The 23,688-nt window shown below is 45.8% G+C and overlaps 1 protein-coding gene across 1 annotated transcript in view; it reads left to right on the forward strand.

Moving 5' to 3' along the window:
- MED27 (mediator complex subunit 27) overlaps window positions 1-23,688 on the forward strand; it is a 221,386-nt gene that overhangs the window by 123,777 nt on the left and 73,921 nt on the right. The window contains exon 4 of the mRNA XM_010856784.1: window positions 17,182-17,275. Coding sequence (XP_010855086.1) covers window positions 17,182-17,275 — 94 coding nt within the window. The remainder of the gene's footprint in view (window positions 1-17,181; window positions 17,276-23,688) is intronic.

Consider the following 23,688-nt stretch of genomic DNA (forward strand, 5'->3'; position numbering starts at 1 on the left):
CCTTGCCAACTCCCCTCTTCTTCCTCTGGTTCTTAATATCATTAAGAATCCCCATGGTGTTTTGTTTGTGAGCCTGATAGATGATTTGCCTCAGTGGATGAAGTTTTCATCGAGCATCTTGGCCTTGAAGGCACCAACAGAGGCGTAGAGGGGCCTGGACACTGCCTCACCACTTATACCGCTGTCGCCACGACAGGCAGCTGTTGGTTTTCGAGTGATTACCTGGTTTCAGGCGGTTTCAGGCCCCATTCTAAGGACTTTACACCTTATTTAATCCTAACAACCTCCTGAGCTAAGTGCAGCCATTACCCTCATTTGCAGTTGAGGAGATGGAGACAGTGTTTACTTACCTGCCCAGGTTCACCGGAGCCCATGTGTTTATCCCTTCAGCACCTCTGCTGCCTTCTGCATCACCTCGCGGTCACACCCAGGGCCTCAGTGCATCGTCATTCTATGATGCCGGCTGGGCCGCCAGCAGCATAGAAGGGCGCCTTCACTTGGTCACCCTTTGGTTTCTGGCCCCGTAACAGATTGGAACCTAGTCAAGAACCAAGACACATGAGAGCAGGCCCCACTGATGTGGCTCTTGTCAGTTTCCCAGATGTCCAAGACCCTCTCACAGAGCCCATTTCCTTTGGGTTGTCAGGGTAACGCGTTTGGAAACACGCAGCACACATTCTAACAACAGCCAGGAGCCAATGCTTATATAACAGGAGAGAAACAGGAGAAAAAGAAAGAAAGGAAACTATAAATATAAAGCACAGGGACTTGAATTGGTGCCCACGAGGTTGACTGAATACATTGTTTTCTTATTAGGAATAATATATCTTTGTTTTCAGAAGATAGTCATAAAAATGGATACAGTTAAGTTGAGGTATCAAGAGAGACAGGTGGAGGCATTGAAACCTTTGAGGGGCAGCCCCAGATGAGGGACAGCCCACCGTCTGGCAGTGGTAGCCAAGTTGGGCGCAACTGCCAGTATTTAGTCTCCCTCGCCCAGCTGTTGGCATCAGAAATACTTTTGCCATGATATAGGAGTCTTGATTGTTCCCATCTTTTTCTGCTTGATGCTTCTGGGGGCTTTAAAATGTCCTGTGTAAGATGGCAACCCTCCCCTTTTGAGCCAGTCACACTTGAAAAATATACCCTGAAATTATCCAAACTTAATTTCTGGCCATTTTGTTTCAGAAATACCAACCCCAGGGGTTCTCTGTTCTTTCCACTAAAACTTAATCTATTTGGAAAAATTCCATTTACCCTCTGTAGAAATCGACTGGACATGGCTCCTGTGAATTATATGGTTGCTATTATCCCTGAACACTGTAAAAATGAACTTTGAAACAGTTGGGTCGGACCCAAACAGAAAGTGATGTATGGCTTGAAAATGGTCTCATTGAACAGCATGCTTCAATATTTTACTGGTCAGTGTAGCACTGGTTTTCAGAACACATGTTCAGTTTTTTAAAGTTGTGTTTTTAGAGTGGAAACTTTCTCACAGACCAAAATAGATGAATCAAGCATGTTTGAATCAATGCTGAAATGTCATGCACGTCTGCGGAGTGAAAATCATTAACCTGTTTCTTGAAATCCACATCAAGTAAAACCATTTTACTCCATTCTTCATCCAGCCTCACCTCCTCACTGAAGGAGAGAGTGCTGAGAGTCTACGAAAATGCATGTAACTGGATGATTATTTTTTCCTGAAAGGTTTTAGGAAATGCTGAAGCCAGGTGTTCATCGAGCACGGGGTGGCACCCTACCGGGACTAGTCAAGGACGCCCAAAAGTGCGCTGAGCACAAACTCATCATTTCTCAGAGTCTGTGCTTGAAAATAGATCGGGACTATTTCTTCAAACCGTGGGGCATAATTTCAAGTACATTTAAACTATGACCAGAAGGTACTGTTGGAAAAGTGAGAGTGCATGAGAATATTGTGAAAACCACAGTGTAAAAGTACAGTGACAACTTAACTCTAAGAGGCTCTTAAATCTGTCTTTTGGAAGAGTTTGTGAAAGTCGCTCAGTTGTATCCGACTCTTTGAGGTCCCATGGACTATTCAGTCCATGGAATTCTCTAGGCCAGAATACTGGAGTGGGTAGCCTTTCCCTTCTCCAGGGGATCTGTTGGTTCATTATGTTTAGTAGGGCCTCACTTGTGGCTTAGTGGTAAAGAATCTGTCTGCAGTGCAGGTGTGGATTCGATCCCTGGGTCAGGAAGATCCCCTGTAGAAGGAATTGGCAAGCCTCTCCAGTATTCATGCCTGGGAAATCCCATAAACAGAAGAGCCTGGCGGGCTACAGTCCATGGGTCAAAAAAGAGTCAGACATGACTTAGCGACTAAACAAACAAAAACTGTATGTTGGTAACCATATATTTAGGACCTGAAGAGACTCAGAAGGTCTGTGTTCTAATCCCAGCTTTGCCTACAGCCACCTAGAAGGCTTTATCCAAACCCGTCAGTTTCCGTGCCCCAGTTTTGTTTCCAAAGAGTAAAGAATTTGGATTAGCCATTCTCCTACGTGCATTCTAGCTCTGGAATTATATGATTTGGGGGAGGGGGGCTATTATTCCGATTCTTAAATCTGTCAACTCTTGGAATGTATTTCCAAAGAGGGAGATAAACTAAAGTACCTTCCTTTTCATGGGGGAAAAAAGTGCTGGAAGTGACATTCTCCACCTTGTCATCTCAGAAAGTGAGGAGAAAACCTTTTAGTCTTAGAGCGTTCAAGTCCCAGTGGACACGTATGGACTCTGCCAGCCTAGATGAGAAGCGATCGTGGAAAGCAGAGTCTCCCCGCCAACACACATGGGATTCCTTGGCTAGTTAATGAAGGTGGGAGTTCTGATCTGGACCCTGCTGCCTTCATTAGGCCTTGGAACACAGAGGCTGATGGTCAGTGATCATTTACAGTAGAAATCTGTTTAAAACAAAACAAAAAAACAGCCCTATTTCCCAGACTTGTTAGCAGGCCCTTAGAACCTTCCTGAAAATGATGAAAAGTTTCTGGGTCATGCTAATCAAGCCTAAACGCTTTACATTGCTTAACAACAAGTAACATGCCCCTGTTTGGAACTCAACAAAGAAAGCAAGCTTTGAATTAAGACTGGGAAATGTCAGAGAGCGTGGCAGGCAGGGAAGAAGTGCTGTTGTCTGGGTGTGCTGTGTATTACCCAGCGCCACCTTCCAGAAAGCCCGCCTTTCTTTTCTCCAAAACAGTCGCCATTGTGTTGACTTCTTGCCCGCCGCAGCAGATGCAGAGCGTTTTCAAAGGCATGTGATGGGTTTAAGGGTCAAGAGTTTTGCCCAGTGGGTAAAACCCTCACTTATACCGGAGGGTTAAAAGTGTTGAAAAGCAGGAGTTTAACCTCCTGTTTTCTTCCTCCTTTAGATCAGAGCAGACCTCTCTGGTGGCACATTTCTCCCGTTCTCCTGAACTGTGGCAGGAATAATTCGGGTATAATTAGGCAGGTGTCAGGTTTAACCCTGAATGTCTCTACAGGCGGTCATTTCCGTGCCTCTCCTGGCAGCCTCTCTCCTCTACTAGCAATCCTTCTACTTGTAAAGTTTTGCCTAATATTTAACCTCAGTGTTCCCTGCTGGAACTCTCTCTTCTTATTCTCATCGACCAAGAATAATTGATCTGTCTTCACTCGGCAACTTCCTTTTGCATGTTTCAGGAGTAACCGTGTTATCTCTGTTAGAGACAGACTCTCTCCCCTTGTGAAGTCTTTGTACATCTTGCTTCCAAAAAGGATTACTCGGTGTGTTCATCTTCTAAGCATACTCTCCGATTTGTCATCCATTTATTATCATGCACGTTGGTACTGCAGCTGTTTTTACCACGATGGACTGATTCTCTCTCCTTTTACACATAATCCTCCAGGTTCTGAGAGTTTGATTTGGACCCATTGTGTTGTCAACTCATTTGCAGGGTGATTCGCCAAGTCCTGTGTGTTGAGGACTGCTGTGAGATCCTAGCAGGAGAAACATGTTTCATCCCTATAAGCTGTGTCCCCAGCTTTTGAGCAGTCTGTTCTGCCCCCGGAAATACGTGTGTGTGTGTGTGTGTGTGTGTCTGTGCATGTAATGCATGTGCACACCTGTGCACACACACTCGCCTTGACAGGTCAGAGCTGCCTTACAGCCTTCATGGGTAATTGTATATGGGGATATTTGGAGCGTTACATGGAGTGACTTTTTCGACAAACAAATCTGAGTACATTTGCATCCGTTGGTTGTAGCAGGTCTTCTGTTTATGAGAGTGGGCGTCTGAGGTTTAAGCATTTAAGGACCTGGATGTTTATACTCCTGGCTTCTATTCCTAAAGCCATTAGCATTCAAGTAAATGCTTGTTTTTATCTGTTTTATTCTGAGATCAAGTGAAAGATATATTTGTTATGTGCCCTTTAATTACGCATGCCCTCTGAGTATGTTACTCGCCACGTTAGGGCAGCCCACTCGGCCGCAGTAAATATTCATGTGTGAACTCTAGTGGAGAGAGTCCTTCCTGAAAATTTCCTTGATTACAGAATTGCTGTTTCCTGGGGTTTTTGTTAAGAGACTCATCTTGAGTCCTAAGACTTGGTTGTGGGAGTCCTTTCTAGTTAGACATTTCTTCAGACATTTCTAGAAACGGGCCCCACTAGACAGTGACAAAGGCAATGTGTTTTATGCCAGGACTATATACTTGAAGTAGTCCTGCTGTTAAAACTCTGATAAATTTTTACCAAAGTACAGTAGATTTCAGTTATTCACAAAGGTTAAGGAATAGGGTGTTCTGATTCATTGGATTTTCTATAATGATTACCATATGTACCATTCAAAGACGGATAGTCTTTGGAAACTGTGAAATCACTTCTTTGTGTATATACTAAGCTCTTAGGAAGTGGGTGCTGAATTGACTAGATTTGGAAGGACCTGTTGAGTTCATCGCGTCCAAAGAAGAGGAGACCAGAGCTGGAAGGGCTAGATGTTTTGCCCACTGTGGCCTCTGAGTGAGCGGGAACTAGGAGAGAGCCCAGATCTTTCCACACCCGACCCAGGATTCTTTCAGCCATGATTTGAAAGACTACTGCAGGATCTCTCAGTGTAGGGTAATATGATGAATGTTGAGTTGGCTCTGGTTCAGTGAGGCCATCATAATCCTGTAGGGGGTGCCCTCTGAGAGTGTGTTCAGGCTGCCTTAAGCATCGCCTGCTATGGGTGGGATCCTAGACTCGGCTCCACTGGAGAACTATGTTCTGGTCCAGTTTTTCACTCCTTTTGAGGGTGGCAAAAGGAACTCTGGAGCTGGTGGCCACGCATGCTGGTGCCGGACTGAAAGCCATTTTATTTTCTGTGAAGGAGGCCTCTGTCTCTTGCTCATGTGGCAGATTCCCAGACACACATTCTTGTGCAGTCAGCGCCCAGGGTGATTGATCAGCACGGCCCTTGCTTCACCGTATTGCTGACCTAAACACCTCGCCCCTCTGAGGATGCGTATCCATATCCTGTTTTCAATAGCTCCAGATGTATGAGTGACAACAGATTTTTTAAGGTCCAAAGTGAAGATTCATTTAGAATTAAAAAAAAAAAACACCCCACAATCTACAAAGACAAGCAAAACCTTTCAAAACAAAGCTGTTTAATTACCTGGTTTATTTGAAGGGTGTTTCTAAACTCAGTCATTTTTAGTCTCTTATAGGATGTTTGCCATAATCTTTAGTCAGCTATTCTATTAGTTCCATATTTTTCTCTAAATAAACTCATTTTTTAAAACATACCCTCATTCTAAGAAATAATGCCTGTGAAATCACAGGTTTTATTTGCTACTTACGTGCTGTTCTATATGTTGTTGCTGTTGTTGTTCAGTGGCTAAGGCGTTTCCAACTCTTTGTGACTCCGTGGACTGCAGCGTGCCAGGCTCCTTTGTCCTCCACTGTCTCCCGGAGTTTGCTCAAATTCACATCCATTGAGTGGGTATTTTGTTCTGACCGTCTCATCCTCTGTCGCCCCCTTCTCCTTTTGTCTTCAATCTTTCTCAGTGTCAGGGTCTTTTCCAGTATACATATATTTAAGTTGAAAGTGTTCATCCATATGGGACGGCTCTCGTGGTCCAGCAGTTAAGACTCTGCATGTCCAATGCAGGACATGTGTGATTCCTGGTCAGAGAACTAAGATCCCACATGTGCTGGTACAGCCATCAGTAAATAAATAAATTTTTTTTTTTAAGGCAAATGTTTGTCCATACCACATACCAATCTGTGAGTGTCATGTCGCGTTGTGAAAATTGTCGCTCTGGGGCCAGTGTGAACTGGACAGTGGAGGGGAAAGCACACTCTCGCTCGGCAGGGATCTGTGAAGGAGCGGTTTGTGTCTGCGGCGTGGAGGGCCATGGTGCATTTCAGGAGGAAGGAACCGCAAGAGGAGGAGCAAACTGCTTCTCAGGGAGGCAGATACTTTCATTATGATTCCATAATTCTGTTTAAATGCCATGAATTTCAAAACTAGCCACATCCCATGGTTATAACACCCCAGGAAATACTTGTTGACGAATGACGTTGCATTAAGTAAGCAGAGTGGCTGTAAAGTTGTACTTCATTACCAATTTAGAATAGTCATATCAGTCTTCTCAATTAATTGAACTGTTTTTCAGCTTTCTTACTCTAGCAGGAGAATTGCAGGGTTGGTTTTAATGTCGTAGGATTTGTTTGAGAAGAATCTTTATTGTTCCGGGAGGAGACTCCAGCAGAGGGACGATTTCCAGGGTGAGAGGTCTTTAGTAAAGGGACCAGCGGGTGTGGGAATCCCAGGGACCCGTGCAGTAATAGCCCAGGCCAGCCCTTCCCCTGCAGGAAGAGTTTGGTTACTGGAGCCCAAAGTGAGAGAGTGAGTGAGCTGTGAGCTCCAGGGGTCATTTTTGCAGCTCTGACATAGGTGACCAATTTAACAACTTGTGAATTGGTCTTGTTGGAAAGCTCAGTGTGGATTTTTGTTTGGGAATTCTTTCCCCCCTCTGTGTAACATGGAAGGGCTTGCAGAGGAGGTAGATCCCGAGTGAAACTGTAAATTCTTCCCTAAGCTTAATATGTTGTTTAAACATTTTAGGGAAAACTAGGACCCACCAGTATCTGAATGAATTTTTTAATGCAAGAAGAACAGAAGTTGAGGAAAACGTTTACCTCCTAGTTATTCAGTTCAATTCAGTCGCTCAGTCGTGTCTGACTCTTTGCAACCCCATGAATCGCAGCACGCCAGGCCTCCCTGTCCATCACCATCTCCCGGAGTTCACTCAAACTCACATCCATCGAGTCAGTGATGCCATCCAGCCATCTCATCCCCTGGGGTCCCCTTCTCCTTCTGCCCCCAATCCCTCCCAGCATCAGAGTCTTTTCCAATGAGTCAACTCTTCGCATGAGGTGGCCGAAGTACTGGAGTTTCAGCTTTAGCATCATTCCTTCCAAAGAACACCCAGGGCTGATCTCCTTCAGAATGGACTGGTTGGATCTGCTTGCAGTCCAAGGGACTCTGAAGAGTCTTCTCCAACACCACAGCTCACAAGCGTCAATTCTTCAGTACTCAGCTTTCTTCACAGTCCAACTCTCGCATCCATACATGACACGGGAAAAACCATAGCCTTGACTAGACAGACCTTTGTTGGCAAATGAATGTCTCTGCTTTTGAATATGCTATCTAGGTTGGTCATAACTTTTCTTCCAAGGAATAAGTGTCTTTTAATTTCATGGCTGCAATCACCACCTGCAGTGATTTTGGAGCCCCAAAAAATAAAGTCTGACACTGTTTCCACTGTTTCCCCATCTGTTTCCCATGAAGTGATGGGACCAGATGCCGTGATCTTAGTTTTCTAAATGTTGAGCATCCTAGTTATTAATATAAAATAAAACCAAAAAATGTATTCACTTTTCTGCCCCTTCCTGTAGCCTACAAACTTTGCACTTTCATTTTCCTCCTGACAGGAGAATCGAAGGAACTTTAACTTAGCTGTCCTGGTTTTTCTGAAGGAAGATGCCTTGTAACCAAATGAAGTGTAAGCCCTGAGAGGGTGGAAACCACCAGAGCATCCCTGTGTCCCTGGGCCCGGTGAGGCACCAAGTGGGTATTTACTGAACGATTGGGAGAGAGAAAATCATACACTGATTATATTTTGTCAGTACGCTACCTCTCACTTTCTCAGTTATCTTCTGAAGTCTGGGGAATGAGAAAGGGGCAGTCTGCCTTTTCCGTGCGGTCCTCCCAGACCTGTAAAGTACCGCAGGGGGCAGGGCAGGGAAACCCTGGGGTGGGGATCAGAGAGGTCCAGTCTGAGGCCGGCTCAGCCACTCTGTGCTGTCACCTCGAACAGGTCACTTAACCTCCTTTTTTCTGTTGTTTATAAAGCAGGAGTTTTGCACTTGCCCTTCTTGTTTTACAGACTTGGTGAGGGATCAAACAAGATAAAGAACACACAAGTGCCTTGGAAACTGGAAAATAAGGCCTGCTTTCCTGCTCAGCCTGACTCCTCCAGCAGAAAGCACAGGCTGGACCCATCCCTCCAGAGAAAGTCTGCTGGGAGCCAGCTAATACGATATTTTTTTTTAATTAATTTATTTTTAGCCAGTGAGTGAGTTGTGTCTGAGCGACTTTGCGACCCCATGGATTATAGTCTCCCAGGCTCATCTGGCCATGGGATTTCCCAGGCAAGAATACTGGAGTGGGTTGCATTTCCTTCTCCAGGGATCGAACACGGGTCTCCTGCATTGTAGGAATTGCTTTACATTATTCTGTTGGTTTCTGCCATACATCAACATGAATCAGCCATAGGTGACACACACATGTCCCCTCGCTTGTGAACCTCCATCCCACCTTTCATTCCAGTTTTGTTTTTTTTTTAATCCTTAGATACTTAAGATCATTCCCTGAACATAGTAATTATTGACAACTGTAGACACTCATTAAATATTTGTTAATAGATACAATAGGGATAGTTTACAAACTAAACTCATTACCTCTCCTCTTTTTTAGTCCATGTGCTGCCAAAGTGAGCGCTACCTCTCTGTTTTGATGGTTTAGTCACTCAGTCCTGTCCCACTCTTTGTAACCCCAGGGACTGTGCCCACCAGGCGCTTCTGTCCATGGGATTTCCCAGGCAAGAATACTGGAGTGGGTTGCCATTGCCTCCTCCAGACGATCTTCCCGACCCAGGGATCAAACCCATGACTCCTGCATTGCATGTGGATTCTTTACCACTCAGCCACCAGGGAAGCCCAAGGCACTCAATAAATATTTGTTAATAGATATAATAGGGATAGTTACAAACTAGGATAGTATAGGAAAAATTCTGTCTCGTGATGGTGTTTGCTATGTGTTCCAGTTTGTACATAACCAGGGTTTACTAGGCTGCTTGTACCTAATAGAAGAAGAGAGGTTAGACTCTGTATGAGTCTAGGTGGTGAGTGCACATTTATTTCACCTTATGGAAATGGAGGTGGCTTTTGTTTGCTTGCCCAGGTGATTCTTCAGGTTACACACCGATGTAGTTCAGAGTTCATCGGCTGTTCAGGGAGAAGAGGAAGAAGCCGCTCTTCTACATCCGTGGCTTGGCTGCAGCTCCCCTCCAAGGAAGCATGCCTTCCTGATCTGTATCTCCTTAGGTGTTGAGTTTCCATAAAGAAATTTTGAAGTTTTGAGTGTCTTTTCTTTCCTATGGTAAGAAACAGATCCTCAGGTCTATTTTATTTATCTTTGGCTGTGTGGGCTCTTTGTTGTGGCACAACAGGAGGTGTTCACACCTTAGGGCTTAGTTGCATGTGGGATCTTAGTTCCCCAGCTAGGGCTTCGAACCTGTGACCCCTGCATTGGAAGGTGGATTCCTAACCACTGGAGCGCCAGGGAAGTCCCTGTGTGTCTTTTCTTGAAGGGGACTAACAGTTGGCAGGCCGCTAGGTGGGTAGAAGTGGTAAGGGAGTGGGTGCAGTGAGAGAGAGTGGAGGAATCTAAGCTGCTCTTCTTGTCTGTAACTCATCTGCTGCTTACGACTTCCCTCATAGTTCAGTAGGTAAAGAATCTGCCTGCAATGCAGGAGACCCAGGTTCGATTCCTAGGTCAGGAAGATCCTCTGGAGAAGAAAATGGCAACCCACTCCAGTATTCTCACCTGAGGATAGAGGAGCCCATTAGGCTATAGGCCATGGGATCTCAAGAGTTGGACACGACTTAGCGACTAGACCACCATCTGCTGCTTAGTTGCTTCAGTCATGTCTGACTCTGTGCGAGCCCATGGACTGTAGCCCACCAGCCTCCTCTGACCTTGGGATTCTCTGGTCAAGAATACTGGAGTGGGTTGCCGTGTTCTCCTCCAGGGGATCTTCCCAACCCAGGGATCGAAGCCACGTCTCCTGCAGTGGGGTAGGCAGATTCTGTACCACTGAGCCACCACCAGCTGCTGCTGCTGCTAAGTCACTTCAGTCGTGTCTGACTCTGTGCGACCCCATAGACAGCAGCCCACCAGGCTCCCCCGTCCCTGGGATTCTTCAGGCAAGAACACTGGAGTGGGTTGCCATTTCCTTCTCCAATGCATGAAAGTGAAAAGTGAAAGTAAAGTCGCTCAGTCATATCCAACTCTTAGTGACCCCGTGAACTACAGCCCACCAGGTTCCTCTGTCCATGGGATTTTCCAGGCAAGAGTACTGGGGTGGGGTGCCATTGCCTTCTCTGCTGAGCCACCAGGGAAGCCCCCAACTCATCTGGTCTTCCTTCTTAATGTACAGTTAGAGAACAACCAAACTCCTTTTATAGACATGTCAATTCAATATTTTACAAACCTAAGAAGTTTAACCAAATTGGGAGGAGTGAGCAAGTTTGACCTAAGTTCCCAATCCTGTTTCTTCATCATATTGAGATTAATAGTTGGAGTTTCAGGCAATCTCATTCTCACAAAGTAATTAAACAAACCCCTTTCTGTTTCCACCCACCAGCAAAGTCCACTCGGTCTCATCATTTTTGGACAGGTGTAGAGGAAAATCTTAAATCAATTTCAGATGGTGTAAATTGCTCCCTTTTTGTTATCTTCTGGGCATCACCCTTTCCCCAAGAAGGTGGTTTATTAATCTATGCATCCCTAACTTTCAGGTTTTGTATGGGGGAGAAAATGAACAGCATGTGTTGTGTGCACTGTGTGGGGTAAATGCTATTTAAATATCTGGTTCGAGCTGCTAAGCATCTCACTAACACGGGATCACTGGCCAGAGTCCAGCTTTGTTGGTTGTTTTTTTTCTTTTGAGGAGGGGTCAGACTTTATAGAGAGCTAAGCCATCTGTCCAGCAAGTTATTTTAAGGCTTTAATGACAAATGCTTTGCCATGTATTTCATTGTGCAAGGGAGAGAACTAACATTTTACAAAACCGGTATCTTTAGAAATGTCTTCCACGTTCTGTCTTGCTATCGTTTGGGGGTATTGTGATCCCGATTTGGTAGCACGCATCTTTGTACTAATGTTTTTGCAGAATTAATTAGTTCATTAGAAGCAGCATTTGAAAACTGGCATGTTGATAACGCAGTGTACATCTTCAGAAGGCTCCTGCTTCCAGGAGGCATCGAGCTTCTCCTAAAACAGATGCAGGGGTTTTGTAGCCACGTCTTAGGCAGTAAGACTTGGAAGCGTCTCCTGCCTGCTTTGAGGTTGCTTTGAGGCTGCTGCTGGTAGTGATATTGCTGGCTAAGATGATGAACTCCTCAACACCTCAGATCTTCATCTGCTAAAGAGAACTTTGTGTTGAGTCGTTTCATAACTGCCCGACTGGTATTTGCATAGCTTACTTCGAATGTCCTGTCTCTTTCTTGGGCAAATATTTGAGGAGTGTCTGGTGGGTGCCAGGTACAGTTGGCCATGTGCTGGGATTCCGCCTTTCTAAAGAAGGCAGAAATGTGATTCCGTGGAGAGACCTGTTGGGGAGATAGACATTAAACAAATAATCACCCGGAAAAATTGCTTAATTACAGCTGGGACGGGAGACACAGAGAGGATTAAAAGGTGCCATAGAGGTGAGATGAAGGCCACTGAGTGGTGGGGGGCCCAGCCCAAAGCTGAGCATAGAGGTGAGATGAAGGCCACTGAGTGGTGGGGGGCCCAGCCCAAAGCTGAGCATAGAGGTGAGATGAAGGCCACTGAGTGGTGGGGGGCCCAGCCCAAAGCTGAGCTGGGTGTGGGGTGGGGGGTTACCAGACGGATCCTCCAGGCAGAGAATGCAGAGCGCGTTGCAGGGCGCTGCGAGCTGCTGGGGTCATGGGGGGAGGAGGCGGGGCCAGACCAGCACCTGGACTTGGCCCTCCTAGGACTTGAGGTTGAGTTCACCGCTGACTTATGCCTTAAGGGGTGATGCAGAAGGCAGGGGCTCTTTCTTTATAGAAGCACGGAGTTTCCGTAAAGCCCAGGTGTGACGTGGCTGTCAGGGAGGAAAGGTTTCCTTACTGTCAGGTGACCTCTACGGTCAGAGAAGTAGGTTTTTGCCTTTGTTGAAAAGATTAGCAGTGAGAGGCAGTAGTTTAAGAACAAACATTAGCCTTGGGCTCCAACATGGAGCCATGACTTTAAGATAATCAGAGCTAGGAGATCCGGTGTGCCCCATGCAGCACTCCAGTGCGTTCACTTGTGGGCTGATGAACATGTGTTTCTAAGATGAAGACGGCTTCATTGAAAAATACTACAATTTACCATTCAGAAAGGAACAAAGAGGAAAACCAGGCGCCTCATTCTAGAACAGGTCCAGAGCAGCTATTCTGAACTTGGGGTCCATGAATGGTCTTTAAGGGACCTATAAACTGCAGAAAATTGTATGGAAAACTGTGTGTAGACATGTATTTTGTTTTCAGCACCTTCTGAAAGGAATCTGTGATCCAAGAAAGAGTTAAAAGCACCGATAAGCCGGAAGCCTAACAGTCTTTTATGTGTTTGCAGAAAGCCTTAGATTTCAGAGGAAGCGCCTGTATGTGGCTTCACAAGGCTCAAGACTGAAGGGGGGGGGGAATTGGGTGAAGACGCTGGTCAGTGGGTTGGAAGCAGCCTGGTAGTCCAGTAGTGAGTGGGGCTGCCTTGTGAGCCGTGCTCCAGGATGGTGGACTTAAGCAGACCACCTCTTGGAGATGTTGTTAAGTCCCTAGAGTGACAGGGACGTTGAGTAAGAGGACCTCTGGGGTCCCAGTGTTAATTCTCTTATTAAAGACACTTAGAGAAGGAGGCCAAGCTCCTTGAAGAAAATCAGAAGAGAGCAAGGTTTATAGGGCTTCAGAGATGAACGTTAGGAGCCTGAGAATGGCGTGATTGTTTCTGATGAAGCAGAGATGTGGCAAGAGTTGAGACTGAAACTTGGTGCTAAGGATGCCTTTGGAAACCCTGAGAAGGAACCGTCAGATGCGCTAAGGAAATTGAATCAGAAACCATTGAGAGTCTGACTGTAACGGGGGGAGGGCAGGCCAGGGAAACGAAATTCTCTTAATTGCTGTAAGATTCATTTTCTACCTGAAAATACTGAAGCTATGAATCACACCTTGATCTGAACCTGTGATTTCTAGGAGTTTATGTTTCTAAAAGTCTGGTTCTTGGCCCAGCCAGCCCGCGGATGGGCTGCGTGCTTCATGGAGGGAGAACGAAGCAGCTCTCCGTTTTCGAAAGGCCTCTGTAATGTAAATAGGAACAGCAATCTTTCCAAGTTATTACCCTGTTAACAGGTTGACAGATATGTGCAAATTGTGACTCACTGCTCAATTTGGCACTAAATTAATGTCGTTCCGCACCACGTCTGCTCAAGTGTAAACTAGTCACCGCTGCTGTGTTAGCGCTTGTTTGCCTATATTCCAAAGGTAAAAATTAAAGTAATTCGATCCTGCCGCAGAGCGGAGTGGAACATATGGTGGTGTGTGGGAGGGCGGGGAGCGCACTGTTCCTACCTGTCCTGGCCCTTCACGCCCAGCTCTGCACGCACTGGCATGGCTGGCGGGGCACACCGGCCGGGGGATGCTGCCAGAGAGGAAACCAGGACCCCCTGCCAGGCCAGCCCCCAGCCCCGGCAGAAAGAAAATGTCATCTCCTCAGCCTCCAGCTTTTTAGCTTGCCGTTCCAAGCTTTCCTTATTTCTGTCAAGTCACTAGTGGTGGGTTTGCGTTTTGAAGGTTGGGTCTACTTGAAAATGAAATGTTTTGCTTCTTTGCTTCTAGGATTTAGACACTGTTTTCCTCAGTGAAAGATGCAGCTGACTTTTTCTCTTTTTGGCAAATACATAATGTCACCTGTAAAAAGGAAATTTGCATCTCCTTTATGTTAGGCACGGGAAGGAAAAACAGTCTCCTTGAAATGCATTTGTGCTTAATAAAATCTTTGGATCGAGCTTGCTGAGCTTTATCTGAGATCACTGGTTGGAGAGGGAACAAAAACTACTGCCCCAGACCTCTCTACTTCCCTGTGTCCACGTTAGATATTTCTCCTAGGAACTCTTTTTCTCCCTCCATGGCCTTCCTTTGCAAGTAAAGAGTTCACATATAAAGGATTCCAGAAATGGCCAGAAACATTTATCGTCTGCCCTTTCAGAACGCTGGCTCCTGCTGAAAGCAGGTCAGGTAGTTGGCTTAGTATCCTGGAAGTCTACACCCTGAACTTGGTTCTGGAATCATCACCTAGCCTATCTATCCCCCAAAGTTCTTAGCCTATTAGAGACACGAGTGTTCTAGAAAGTATTCCCTTCAAGGTGAACAGTACACGGGAGAGCAGATTAGGATACCTTTGTGCTGAAGTTCTGCACGTTCATTTGCATTTTGCTGTCCAGAGCTATGATGGCTATTGATTGAGGATTCGTTCAGAAGGCATTGCCAGCCCCCCTCCCCATTAGCATATACTTAGCAATGACCTCCGTCCACACAGGACAGCAGGTTTTTGCTTCCTGCTGAGTCTGAAAGAACAGAGTTTAAGCCATACACATAGAGTTAGCAAAGAAGTATGTAAATGCAGAGATGTTTCCAGTGACCTGGTGTCAACTTTTGACATGAATCTTGCCACATGTCTTCCACCATCTCCAGAAACAGGAGGTAGTAATGAAAAATGTGTTCATTTCCTCCTCTCTTCATCTTTTCATCTCCTTGTAGCATTTAAGCTGAGAGCTGAGGTTGTGCATCCGGAAGCTGTAAATCTAGGAAGGACCATGGACATGATGTCTTTGTCAGTCTTCCTCTCAGCCATCCAGGAAAGATTGTTTCTTAACCATTTTCAAAGTCCACAGAAATAGGGCCTTGTAGGGCCCTGCCTTTAAGCAGTACCTCTTACACCTCTTGTTCTTTCTGAGCTAGTTTGCTTTTTAATGCCACAACCTCCTCTTATGGTCCTTTCTCAAGGTGGAAGATGACTGTGTGGTACCTGAGTTTGTTAAAGTTATTTACATGCTTGAAGAATACGTTGAGTCTTCCTGCAGGCAGCCCTCTTCTGCAGGGGCAAGTAGCCTTGAAGGCTTCTCCACCTCTTTTCACACATCTTTGCTCTGGTCTTCCTAGCATCACTCCTCAGCACTGGGCCTTCTGGAGTTCTCCTCCTTTGTCAGCTTGAAGTCTAAAGCTGCATGGAGCATTCTCTAAGGAAAACCTGATAAGTTAATCAGCAAGATTACTTTCTAACTTCCCACAGTTGGTATGTTGATATTCACAGCATTGTGTTGTCTGCTCTCTCTTGTGAGCGCCAGGTTTCACACTAAAGTCTGTTCATGTTGCGAGTGGAGAGCTAATCTCTCTCTTTCCCCAAGAGAACATATCTTTTACATGTCCCTGATCTAATAGACATGTAATTTGTCATACCCGACGGGTATAAAATCAAATGTTAAAGCCTTAACAGGTAGTTTTGAGTCTCAGCTGTTGTGTTCTGCAGCCCCTTTGTGTCATGTGACTGTGGACAGTGAGCACGAGTGCTGCTGTGATTCTCCTCTCAGGGGGTCTGAACCAGACCCAGCCCTAGCTCTGCTCAGGCTGTGGGTTGGCATAGCCTCAGTGAGCTTCCACTGGGGTGGTGGAGGCGGGAGGGAGTCTTCCTGCAAAGAGAGGACATCTTTGCAGACTACCCATAATGCCCATGATAGTCCAGTGAGAGTGTTTATAATTTTTGAGGTTTTAGTGTATGCCACGCTGAGTGCTTAGTGTCGGTAATCTCAATGATTATTAAATCTTAAGAGATACAAGTTCCATTTGGGTCAGAAAAACAGAAGACTGCCTTTCAGAGGAATGTTTCCAGAAAAAAAAATGTAAACTGATAGAGTGTCTGATATGTTTGACCATAGTGAGAGAAGTTTTAGAGTCAGGCAGAGAGTTTTAAGGGAAAAAATTGTAATAGGTACGTAGAAAACTAATCAAGTAAAAATTCAGTAAGACAAAAATAACTGTAAATTACCCATGAGCCCTGACAGTCCAGTGGTTGAGACTTCGCCTTCCAAAGCAAGGGGTGTGGGTTCAATCCCTGGCCATGGAGTTAAGATAGTCTGCATGCCTCGTGCAAAAAAAAACCCCAAAACATAAAGCAGAAACAATACTGTAACAAATTCAATAAAGACTTTTAAAAAATTCCCTTAAAAAAATAAGCAAATATTTTAGAATGTGAACAATAAATACTGATTTAAGCAAAAATTGTGATGTAATTTGAATTCATTAGCCGCAAACCAGAAAAATGGGAATGACTTCAGGTATTTAAAACAGAAGGAATTTAATCCAGAGAATTGACTGTTGAGGTGATTGAGATAAGAAGGAAACAGGAAACAAGAAGCAAGCAGAGGTGAGCAAAACAGGAAGCCACTTCCACCCCTAAACCAGGGGACAGAGGGAGGGGCCCCGTGGCCAGGAGGGCGGTGGAATTAAATTCTGATCTATAGAGGAAAGCCACAAGGTCATACCTTAAAATGAAAGACCAAGAACTGGCATTAAAAATACATCACATGGAAATGCGGAGGTAAATAGCAAAAGAAATCACTAAAAAAAAATGGATGGTTCTGGAAAACAAGAGGAGGAACTAGGGAGTCATATTTTTGCTAAAAAAAAAAAAAAAGCCTCATAAATCCCACTGGCCTTCTTAAAAATGCATTTCACTAATGAAAACTTAAACTGAGAAGAGAAGCCTCTGGTGCACTGTAGATTTTTCTCTCTCAGTTGGGGCTCCAGCTCTTACACATTGTTTCTTCCTCTCAGATATGTTGACGACGTGATTAGCCGCATCGACCGGATGTTCCCTGAAATGACCATCCACTTGTCCAGACCCAATGGGACATCCGCCATGCTTCTGGTAAGTTCTGTCTGACCTGTCTGTAGGGACATGTGCATGTTTCTGTGTTGTCGGAGCTCAGGAATGGAAATTCAGTCCCAGTTAGATGGTGAAGAGTGTGTTTCTTCTCCTTACTGGCATTCTCTAGGTTAAAAATTCTGAATGCTGATTCCTTGCTTTTGAATGAAATCCCAGAGCCCATCTAAGAGTTCCCAGACACGAAGTACAGTGTAAGACTCCCTCACCTATCAGTTCATGAGTTTTGGTGAATCTGTTTTGTAGTATCCCAAAGACAATGGAAATGCTCATCTGTTGGATCCTGCTGATAAAAACAGCCTCTTAAAACAAAAACAGGTTTTATAGGAAGTCATTTATAAAATTCATTCTGTATTTGAAGCAAGTGTCTGTGACCTTACCACTGACGGTTTCTGATTTTGTTGTTTCTGATGTGACTCTGCTCTGAGCAAGTTGGCCCTGTGACCTCACCACTGATGTTTGTATTCGCATAAATTCACCAAATACAGGTGTGTTTGAGACTTCAGTGATGAGATGTTTTTCTGGTGCTCTGTGTCCTAATACACACTTGAAGAGCACAGATATTGAGGAGCCTCCACATTTGCAAAAAAGGAGAATTAACTGAGTGAGAGCAAGGTATTTGATGGTCATCATGGAGGCAAGCTTCAGGATTGAGTGTTTTTTACGTCTCGCCAGCACTGCTGCTCTGGGGCCTAGTGTGAATTTCTTGGACTTCAGCATTTTACTTTTGTGAACTTTTATAAATATCCAGTCACCCAGGATGAGTAGTCCATTTACCTGAAGAGGACAGACTTATTGTGTGCATAAATAACTTCGCTTGTTTGTGGCTGTGCTGGGACTTCATCGCTGGGCAGACTTTTCTCTTGCTGTGGTGGGTGGGGCTGCTCTCTAGTTGCAGTGCGCTGGCTTCTCAGTGCAGTGACTTCTCTCGTTACAGAGCACAGGCTGTAGAGCACGAGGGCTTCAGTAGCCGTGGTGCATGGGCTTAATTGCTCCAAGGCATGTGGGATCTTCCAGATCGGGGACCGAAGCCATGTCTCCTGCACTGGCAGGCGGATTCTGCACCACTGAGCCACCAGGGAAGCCCCTCTCTTAAGAGGGGGAAAAGACATAGGATTATTAAATGGGTGGGATTTCATGTGAGAAAAAATTAAGTGACATTCATCTGGGTGACATGCTACTTTTCTTTAAAATTCTTCCAGTTAAAAAATACAGTGAATGAGATAACATGGTGTTCTTTCACTCGAAAAAGAAAACAGTTTGTACCTGTCTACAAAACATGCGGTATTTTCTGCCCCCTGTTAAAGGTACAGATTGTCTACATGTTAAGATCCTCTAAACCCAGTGGCCAAAACATAAATCCTGCTCCCAGGATGCTTGACAGGGACCAAAGAGTTAATGAAGATAAAAACGAAAGCGTCTGCAGCGAGATAGGTTTGCTCAGATTATTTCTGGGTCGTTGGGCTTCCATTTCCTGATGAAGGTAGGAATTTGGCGTTGATGGGAATGAGCAGAGAGAACAGGATTCTGGGTAAACAGGGTTAAGATATTAGAGTTACTTCCACGTGAGAGAGTGGGCTTTTATTTCACCGTGACCTGTCAGACTCATCTGCTTTCTCACCAAGCTTCTGTTTTAATAGGCTGATGAGAGTTTAGGGGCTTGAGTCAAGGGCAGAATTCTATTTTATACACACCGTTTTGACTGCCATGAGTGGCTAATTCAGATCACTGTGCGTCTGGCCAGCTAGCTGTCATCTTCCCCAGTTGACATGGGAATTCACACGAGGTGGGGCCTATTTACAGGAAGAGCACTGGGTGATCGGATTCAGAATCAGATTGCCAGGTGGATAATCATACTTTTAACATGATGGCTTTATTTGGCTTTTACTTTTAAAAGATGGTATTTTATTAGATGGCAGGTTTCTGTTCCACTGCTGCCACCCACGTCTCTGAGGTCGAAAGGCATTTTCCCTGGGGTGGAGAGCAGGACCGGGGCTGCCACCTCCCCTCCTACCCTTGCCAGTCGCCTCTTCCCTGGGGCGGTGGAGGAGGTGTGGGGCCCGTGCTGTAGGCAGTGGGGAACCACTGCATGAAGTTCAGGCAAGGGGTCAAAGCTGTCTTCTGGAGCGTCTTCTGAAGTGAGCTTTGTGAATCTGGGAGGCAGGTACCCTGAGAGTTTGGGAGGCAAGTGAGATTGAAGGGGAGGCCAGCCAGGCTTCCGTGAGTACAGGCAACAGAAGCCTCCTCTGATGAACTTAAAGACGAAAAGCCTTGCCTTTTGTCTTTGTTTTGCTCTTTACTGATGCTGGCTGGTCACAGACATGAAGATAGAGCTGCTCTGTCAGGAAGAAGAGAAAGCAGGATGGCTCCAGGGTGTCAGGAGCAGGACTGCATCCCTGGGGACCCTGTGGCCCAAGTGATTGGGCATCAGCTGCCTTCCATCCTTTTGCCCATGCCTGTACTCATGCATCCAGGAAGAACACTGCCGCTGGCCTAACCTGGGGTTGGGGGCGGGGGGTCCTGCTTTGGTAGGCCCCCAGAACCACCGTGGAGTAGAGGGGGTCATTCCCCCCAGGGAAGGGAAGCAGGGCCAAGAAAGCAGCAATCGCTGACACAGTAAGTGTCCCCGTCCCTGAGGAGGCTGGGGTTTACCTAGCCTCATCTCCTCTCACCCTCATCATGCCCTCGAGGGAGGCAGCACTGATTGTTTTCATTTTACAAGTGAGGAACCCGAGGTGGTGGTTTCTCCTGGGTCGTGGGGCCAGGACACTGCTCCCAAGCCTCCAGGATGCTCCTTGCTCCCATCCCTGATTGTAGTTCATGGTGGTGCTGAGTGAGATTTGGACGACCAGGGGACTTCCCTGGTGGTCCAGTGGTTAAGACTCCAAGCTTGCACTGCAGGGGGCACGGATTCAATCCTTGGTCAAGGAACTAAGATCCCACATGCTGCACAGTGTGGCCGAAAAAAAAAAAGAAAAAAAGATACGGATGACCAGAATTACCAGGCAGGTAATTTTTCCTTATTATTTTTTAAGTCATGTCATTTGTATGTCAGTTATAAAGTCTAATGTTGAACACCTGAGCTCACATCCAACCTAAGAAGCAGAGTATAACCAGTGTGCTCTTCTCCTCAACCCCCACCCTTCCCAACAACATCACCACCATCCTGATAATCGTCTCCTCTTCCTTTTCTAAGTGTGAGTTACCACGTGGACATGTATCCCCATATGTATCCCCGAGTAACGTATCATTGAGTTCTGTTGAATTTTGAACTTTATAAGAACAATATCATATTGTGTGATTGTTTCTAACATGCAGCCATGTTGGTGGTTGTGTGTGACAGTCTGATCATCTTCTTGGTTGTGTGATGGTTCAGTCTGTAACCATGCACACTTTATTCTTTCTCCAGTCACTGTGTGTTTGGGTGGTTTCTGGTTTTGCTTTTTAAATAATGGTAGTATAAGGACTTCCCTGGTGGTGCAGTGGATAGGAGTCTGCCTGCCAATGCAAAGGACACAGGTTCGATCCCTTTTCCGGAAAGATCCACATGTTGCAGGGCCGCTAAGCCCGTGTACCGCAACTACTGATGCCTGCGCGCTCTAGGGCCCGTGAGCCACAGCTACTGAATCCTGTGTGCCCTAGAGCCAGCACATCGCGACTGCCGAGCCTGAGTGCTGCGACTCCTGAAGCCCACACTCCTAGAGCCTTGCCCCACCAGCAAGAGAAGCCACTGCAATGAGAAGCCCACACACACAGAGATCCTCTGCAGCTAGAGAAAGCCCGCACGCGGCACCGAAGACCCAGCGCAGCCAGAAATAAGTTAAAGAAATAAATAGAGCCGTGTGTACGTGTCAAAAGTAAATAAATAAATAATGCTGGCATGAGCATTCTTGTACATACACCGGGATATATTTTTAAGCTTTATCCCAAGCCATTGAGCCAGTGCAGACCCCTGTCTAGCAGAGGAAGGGGCATGTTGGGAGCACTGGAGTAGATAGTTTTTTCCAAAAGTCACACAACTGTAAGATATAGTGGTGTGCTGCCCACTCTGCTGTACACATCAGTCCAGAAATGACTAGTTAGTAGCCTGACCTCCATGATCAGCCTGTTCCCTGGTTTTGTCATCAGTATAGATCTCTTCTGGTTTTGGTATGTGAGTGCAGAGGGGCTTTTGGAATTTTTTTTGTGCACGCATGGGGAAATGGCATAAAGTCACTGAAGTCTAGAGCATTCCGTGAACAAGAGGCAGGCTTGGTGACCCCGTTTGGTTTCCTCCTTCAGCAGGCAGTCCCTGCCAAGAAGCAGCAGAGTGCCTTAGATCTATAGACATCGGTTCCTGGGAGTCCCAACCTGTCATCATAGCTTCTTTACAGTGTAGGAGGGGAAAGGAAAAAATGAGGGCTGTATATAGAAAAGGTGCGTTGTAAGGCAATTTGGGATCAATGTGGCTCCTCTAAAAGCTCAGCCTGCCTTTCCTTGTCCTGGAGGCATCAGGCTTCAGAGCCTGTGAGACTTAGGAGCAATCACTTGTGGGCCCGGGCTCTGTGCTTGACCTGGAAGCCCAGGCACACACCTGCTGATGGACCCACAGGGAGCAGGGCACAGGAGACAGGGTGGAGGAGAGAAAGGGGGACCAACAGAGGCGGAGTCAGGGTTCGCTGTGTGACCCCACGAGTGACACAGAAAAGCATCCTTCCCTTCTGAGTGTGTCAGTCTCTCCCCACTGCTGCAAGAAGGACCTGTTGCTTAGGGGAGATGGAGCAGGCCTCAGTACTAGCCTGCTTCCAGAACTCTCCGGGCAGTTATCATCTGAACTGCTCCTGGCGTCTCTGTGAGCCTGGGGTCACCACCGACTGGAGCCTGGACAGCCCAGTCGTGGCTAATGCGAAGTCTAAACTTTCAGCCTCTTACGTAAGCCTTAATTGCTGTGGCCAGCTCTGTTCGGGGGCTGTTTCATGTTGTGTAAGTTAATAACTTATGATACAATGAATCCTGCTTCCGTTCTTTGAAGAGATGAGCTCAGTCATCCAAAAATAAATCTAGCTCTGTTGATATTTAGTTTCAGTTAATCTACCGCCTAACATCCCATTATTAATTTCTTCAAACAGTCAAAATATTGTAAGAGCTTAACTGAGTCAGACTAGAACAAGCAACTGGCTCCTTTCGGCATTTAAAATATTAATCCACAATGTTTTACTGATCCACTAGGTATGAAAATGCAAGAGAAGGAAAAAATGAACCTTCAGCCGTGATATTTGGAACATACCTTAATATCTTATAAATTAATCTTTCTTTATATGTTACATGGTTTGCAGCAGATAAAACTCATTTATCAGTCTCTTTAATGTGCATTTTTACCAACCTTCAGTTTCTTTAGCATATTCGTGCCTTGTTTTTGAATGATACATCTGTTTTAAACCGTGAGACTCATCGTCTTATTTTGCTGTATCCCAAGCTCTCTGAAATGGGAAAGACCATTGAACAGCCAAACTGCTTAACTGTTTAGGGCATTGATTCCTCTGCTGGGTTCAGTAGTTCTCAAACTTGAGAGGTTCAAGAGTCAGCAGTGTAGTTTGTGGACAATGCATATTCCTGGCAGGATGCCCAGAAATTCTGATTCAGTGGCTCTGGGGTAGAGCCCCAAAGCCGCATTCCCCACCCGTGTCGGGTCGTCTTGGAGCTCGTTTCAAACAGCATGATGTTAAACCATGGTGCCCTTGGAGTTCCAATGAAGGTGGGCCTTTTGGGTAAGCCCCAGATCAAGCGTCAGGCTCTTTTGTGAGCTAGGTTGCTAAAGCATTTGTGTATTTACTCAGTAACCTGAGCATCAGGGAGGAAGGCGTAGTTCTGGGTTCTGTTCAGCACTGACCACCATCCCTGCTCTCAGGGCACTTGCATTGCACTCACGGGTGGGAGACCAACCAGGCATTGTATAATATGCTGGCTGTGAACAGGACAGGGGGTGGAGAGAGACAGAGGGCGTGGTGTGGGGAGCAGAAGCAAACAAAACTACAAAAACTGTGGCAAGTGAGGCGAGCCGGGAGCTGGGCCCAGGAGAGGCAGCACAGCATCAAAGACCCAAGCCCAGGCCAGTGGGCGTGTTCAGATCACACCCAGGAGGCCAGGCAGCCAGAGTGCGGGCAGCGAGTGAAGACAGGGAGGAGGCGAGACGTCCTCACAGACTGTGGTCGGCTGGGCAATTGACTCTAAGTTTTAACTTCAGGTTAAAGTCAGTCGTAATCCTTAATTGATCACACTGTCATCATTGATCCAGACATGGCTCATTCATATTTATTTATTTAATAATATACAAATAATATTATAAAATAATGTTTTATATTATTATTAATTAATATTATTGTTTATGATAATATTATAAAATAACAAATAATAAATCT

The sequence above is a fragment of the Bison bison genome, unplaced genomic scaffold, assembly GCF_000754665.1.
Source record: "Bison bison bison isolate TAMUID 2011002044 unplaced genomic scaffold, Bison_UMD1.0 scf7180017864375, whole genome shotgun sequence".
NCBI classification, from domain to species: Eukaryota; Metazoa; Chordata; class Mammalia; order Artiodactyla; family Bovidae; genus Bison; species Bison bison.